Consider the following 6000-nt stretch of genomic DNA (forward strand, 5'->3'; position numbering starts at 1 on the left):
GACAACCATATAGTAGTCCTGTGTGTTGATATGCCTGTTTTGTTTAGTGAGTCCTCTCCTATTGGACATTGTTAGTTGGATTTTTTCCTGTTTCAAACAATACCCCATCTTGTAAGTATATAATTAGGTGCATTTGCCTGTTTATTTCCTTATAGTTAAAGGGTATAACACTGTCTTTGAATTCTTCCTGTCATGTCTGTAAAGAGTCTCAAGGACAAAGGTTTATCTTACATGATGAAGCAAGCTTTTAGCTACCCTGTTTTCCATCACAATTTTTCAGTGTGGGATGGAAGTGCTGATTAGGGGTTCAGTGCTGGGTTTTCAAGTGGTCTCGCTTGTTGATCTGAATTTCAAGGTAAATTATGAGCTTACTTTTTCAGGCTGGTTTCCAGAAGATTCTGGTCTTCAGATATATTTGGAAATTAAACGGTTAAAATTGAATACCTCTCAGTTTGTGGCATTGAGATATACTTAGTTAATGTCCCTCTTTTCAGCATTTCTCCTCACCAGGGCAGCTAATAGACCAAGAGAATGAATTTTGTAAAGAGAACTGTGACTGCTGTCTGTCCTATATGACTTTTCTTATTTGGGGGAGCCTCCTTGGGTCATTCTGCAAGCACCCACTATGTGTAAGCCTCTGTGCTACAGGATATAGAGACAAATGACTCAGTTCTTATCTCAAGGAACTCACGGCAAAAGACAGATAGGCCTGTGAGTAAGATGCTCAAATTTCCTGTGGTTAGTGCAGTGGGATAAATTTAGGAGCAAGAAGTGAGGGCCTCAGGTAATGGGGAAGTATGTTCAGAGAAAGCTTCCTGCAGGAGGAAATATCTGAGCTAAATTCTAAAGAAAGTTGAAGTTTGCCATGCATGGGATACGGTGGACAGGTATTCCTGTAGAGGAATCAGCGTGAGTGGTGGCAGGAGGGTGAGAAACAGCATTGGGCAAGGGAGGATACAGTAACAGTGACAGTCTTGTGGGTTTCAAGCATGAAGCAGGAAGCTCAGAGTGATTAGAAGATAAGGCTAGGAAGGCTGACCAGCCAGATAATTGGGTGGGGGAGGGGGGAGGCTCTGTTTCAGAGTCTCAGAATTGCTCTGTAGATTAATGGGAAGCCCTTGCAGGATCTGATATGTGTTATGGCGACATTGCTTTAGGGGTTTAGTGAAGGTTGGCTTGGCAGACAGGAAGAAAGTAATAGGAGTGTGAGGTCAGCAAATTAGTTTGTAGGCCATTGGTACTAGGCAAGAAGAAGAAACAATGCATAGGGCTTTCCGTTGTTTCTTTCCTCCTTTCTGGCCTTGCCCAAGGCTAAGTTGCTGAGGTTGGATCTTTGGTCCTCATTGGCCTCCCTTTGGAGGGTGCTTACGTGAATTACTTGCAAGTTTCTCACCAGGGTTTTCTAACTATTCGAAAGCAAGGCTTCCTCTTCCCCTCCTGCGGCTGATTCAAGGTCCTGCCCCTCCTCCTTGGATGATGGGAACCTGGCTTCATTCATTAATTGTTATGGGCCTTCCGTGTGACTTACGAACATGAATTGGTCATCGTTTTGTGTGTACTGTCTCAGGTGGGGATGTGAAGAGAGATAAGATACGGTTCATTCCCTCACCAAGCTTGCTGTTTAGTGGGAGATGGACATGAAATTAAACTGTTGATTCTTGCATAAGCCTGTTCAAAGCTTGTGTGATTCTAGTAGAAATAGCAGCAGAATTAGTAACTAATAACCAGTCCTTTAACGTCGTTGATTCCAGAATGGGCCACATTTTTCAGTTACAACTTGTGTACAAACAGGGAAAATAAATTCAGACCGTGTCTAAAATTATTCTGATTTTTGAAAATACGATCTGACCATATTTTCCAAAATATTTAATTAATTACAATTCATTACTTAGAATGCATAATTAATTGTTTTCCATGGTTTCATCTCTCATAAGATTTGACATGTTTGGTTTCCAGGAAGGGAAGGGGCAGGGGAGAGGTACTTATCCAACACTAACACCAAATGTTTCTGCTTTTTTACCTTCAGAACACTCTCTTTTGTCATAAGAACTTTTACCATATAGAATGACCACATAGTCTTGTTTTCCTTCCATAACAGTATCTAAATATAAAAGAGGACTGCAATGCCATGGCTTTTTGTGCTAAAATGAGGAGCTCCAAGAAGACCGAGGTGAACCTGGAGGCCCCTGAGCCAGGGGTGGAAGTGATCTTCTATCTGTCGGATAGGGAGCCCCTCCGGCTGGGCAGTGGAGAGTACACAGCAGAGGAGCTGTGCATCAGGGCTGCACAGGCATGCCGTGAGTACTGGCAGCTGCCCGGGGCTGGGGATTCACCAACATACCAGTTCAGAAGAAGATCTGGGAGTCTCTGCCCCTTGTAGCTCTGTAGAGCAGAAAAAGTTGTGGACTCTGGAGTCAGAGGTTCCTCCCTACCTCTGCCACTGCCACTTGCACATGACCTTACGCCAGTGATTCTAATTCTGAGGGTTTCACTTTTCACTTTCTTCATCTGTGGTGTGGCTTCTTTCAGCTCTGTCACTAATGAACTATAAGATCCCAGGGGATGACACTTGACTTTTGTGGATCCAGGCTCAGTTCTCCTTTTCCCCACATCTGTACAATTGGAATAACATCAGCACTAGACGAGATGCTTTGTAAGGCACCTGGGACTAAGTCCCTGCTTAGCAAGTAGCATCTCTCAGTATCTTAATAATTATTTGAAACTTCTTCTAAAAAATTTCTCTCTCCTGCTGCTGCCATGACCTGCCCTCCTGTGCGTGTTGCTGAGTTGAAGTGAGAAGCTGAGTGTTGCTTTGTGGCTTAGTCAAGTTGCCAAGTTGTGAAAAGGACAACAAGGCTCTCAACAACACAAGCATTTTTTTTCTCCTTTCAAGTGAGGGTTGTCTTACTTAAAGTTAGCCTGTTGCCCTCGGAAGGTGGGAAACCAAAGTCCCTTTCATCCTTTGATCTGGAGGACATTGGCAGTTTTTGCTTGCCTAATTTTAAATGACAAGTAAAGTTAAATCATAGAAATTAAAAGTTAAATCACAGATCTAATCCACTTGGATTGTGATGATGGTTGTACAACGCAGTAAATATACTAGTATCTGTTGAACTGTACACTTAAAATGGGCAAATTTTGCAGTATGTAAATTATATCTCAAAGCTCTTTTAAAAAGGTTCAGTCACCTCATTTTTATGATGATGAAGTGGTCAGTTATGATGCCAAACAACCTGATCCCTGCTTTACTTACACCACTTTAACCCTCAGAACAGCTCTGAAGGATTAGGATGGTTATTTTAATAATTACTTATCTTGTTAGTAATTTGGCTTGTTTAGAAACCTATTTTCTTTCTGATACATGTCATTCTGCCTAAAATGCTTCACATACCCTAGTTTCAGTAAAAGAAGAGAGGCTCATGTTATAGGGAAGAGTATAGTAGGCCCTTACTAACTAAACCTGACATAGGATAAAATGGGCTGAGGTATAGATTATTAGTGGGAAAATGTAGTAATATTGTGAAGTTATTTTGACACTAGGCAGCAACTTGTACAAATGACCATCTTTAGACAGCAGCTTTAAATGTGTTTGTAATTAGCAGAACACCTAAATGTAAATCAGTGGTTCTAAAGTATTTTTTTAAAGCTTTGTTTTTATGTTTTCTCCCTTTCCCCTTGAGATTTGATTTATAGTGTTTATTCACTTCACCAAGCTTCTTGCCATCAGCACAGCAGGTATAAACCTCACTCAGTTTGTAAGCAAGGGTCGTTTTTGCAGAGTCGTTAGGCTGCAGTTAATGAGGGACAGAGTTGCTGCTGGGAAGGAGATGAGAGGAGAGAGCCTGTGAGTCTGAGGATGGACACAGTTGGTGGACCTCCTGTAACTCTGGGCTCAGAGTCAGCCAGTTGGAGGTGTTGGTTTCTAGCCTAGTTTATAGAAGATGAGTATGTCTCTGCTGTAACTGGCTCAGTGGAATATTGCAGAAGCTCAGTAATTTCAAAAATACATACTGAACGCCACAGATTCTTGTATCTCTCACTGTTACTATAGAAAGTGATGTTTGAGGGCAGTATTGTTTTCTTTCCTGTTTTTCATCTCTGTGGGGTAAAGTTTTGTTCTTTTAGCTCTTATTGCTTCATCCCTTCAGTAGCCTTGTCTTGGTTTGATTCTCAGCTCTGCAGTTTATTAGATGAGTAACCTTGAACCAGACTAAATCTCAGGAGACCACAGATTCCTCATCTGCAAAACGGTAAAAACAATATTTACCTCCTTAGGTATCAGGAGGATTAAAGGGTAATAGATTTTTTAATTTAAAATTTTAATATTTTTAGAGATGTGCCTTGCTGTGTCCCCTAGACTGGAATGCAGTGGTTCCATCATAGCTCACTATAGCTGTGACCTCCTGGGCTCAAAGCATCCTCTGGGCTTGGCCTCCCAAGTAACTAGGACTGCAGGCGTGTGCCACCATGTCTGGTCATTTTTATTATTTACGAAGACGAGGTCTTGATATGTTGCCCAAGCTGGTGTCAAACTCTTGACTTCAAGTGATCCTTCTGCCTTAGCCTCACAAAGTGTTGGTATTACAGGTGTGAGCCACCACACCCAGTCAAAAAAGAATTTATTTATTTATTTAGGAATGAATGAATGAATGAATGAATGACAGAGTCTTGCTTCGTCACCCAGGAGTACAGTGGCACGATCTTGGCTCACTGCAACCTCTGCCTCCTAGGTCCAAGTGATTCTCCTGCCTCACCCTCCCGAGTAGCTGGGATTATAGGTGCGCACCACCATGCCTGGCTACGGGGTTTTACCATATTGGCCAGGCTGGTCTCAAATTCCTGACTTCAAGTGATTCGCCCGCCTGGGGCGCCCAAAGTGCTGAGGTTATAAGCATGAGTCACCGCACCCACCCAAGATAATAAATTTAGAGTCTGTTAGCCTGATGCCTGACAACCCTCAGTAAATGTTAGTGTTATTGTTTTACTACCCAGTACTTTTATATAAAGAGATATGTCTTTGGTCTTTCTGTTTATAGGTAGTAATACTGTTAGAATCAGACCTGTGTTAAAATTACAGACAGTTCCATGATTTAAAAAAGTTACACTTCATATATGTAAGTGTTTGTACACATTCAAATGTGGATATGCATGAAGAAAGGCTGGGCTTCCAGCCCAGTCCAGAAAAGCCAGTTTATGAATGAAAACCTATAGCATATTTGAATTATTTGTCCTAATAATACTGGATCGAAAAGCCAATTGCCTGTGTTCCCAAGGAAAACTTCCCTTTAAAGTTTAACTCTATATTCTCGATTTTTAAAGAAGAGTGTAACTTTGAAGGATAGCTTTTCACATTTCTTGAGAAGCATGGATTGAAGTGTTCAGGAGAGCACTAGATAGCTGCCAAGGTATCTGTAGCTTCTTTTTTTTTTTTAATTTATTATTATTATTTAATTTTTTATTGCATTTTAAGTTTTGGGGTACATGTGAAGAACATGCAAAATTGTTGCATAGGTACACACATGGCAGTATGATTTGCTACCTTCCTCCCCAACACCTATATCTGGCATTTCTCCCCATGCTATCTCTCCCCAACTCCCCACCCCCCGCTGTCCCTCCCCCATTTCCCCCTGACAGACCCCAGTGTGTGATGCTCCCCTCCCTGTGTTCATGTGTTCACATTGTTCAACACCCAACTAAGAGTGAGAACATGCAGTATTTGATTTTCTGTTCTTGTGTCAGTTTGCTCAGAATGATGGTTTCCAGGTTCATCCATGTCTCTACAAAGGACACGAACTCATCATTTTTTGATGGCTGAATAATAGTCCATGGTGTATATGTGCCACATTTTCTTTGTGCAGTCTATCATCGATGGGCATTTGGCTTGGTTTCAGGTCTTTGCTATTGTAAACAGTGCTGCAATGAACATTTGTGTGCATGTGTCCTTATAGTAGAACGATTTATAATCCTTTGGATATATACCCAGTAATGGGATTGCTGGGT

The 6000-nt window shown here is 41.5% G+C and overlaps 1 protein-coding gene across 1 annotated transcript in view; it reads left to right on the forward strand.

Moving 5' to 3' along the window:
- JAK1 (Janus kinase 1) overlaps nucleotides 1-6000 on the forward strand; it is a 136752-nt gene that overhangs the window by 77063 nt on the left and 53689 nt on the right. The window contains exon 3 of the mRNA XM_017541530.2: nucleotides 2099-2297. Coding sequence (XP_017397019.1) covers nucleotides 2099-2297 — 199 coding nt within the window. The remainder of the gene's footprint in view (nucleotides 1-2098; nucleotides 2298-6000) is intronic.

The sequence above is a fragment of the Cebus imitator genome, unplaced genomic scaffold (genome assembly GCF_001604975.1).
Source record: "Cebus imitator isolate Cc_AM_T3 unplaced genomic scaffold, Cebus_imitator-1.0 Scaffold135, whole genome shotgun sequence".
Classification (NCBI taxonomy): domain Eukaryota; kingdom Metazoa; phylum Chordata; class Mammalia; order Primates; family Cebidae; genus Cebus; species Cebus imitator.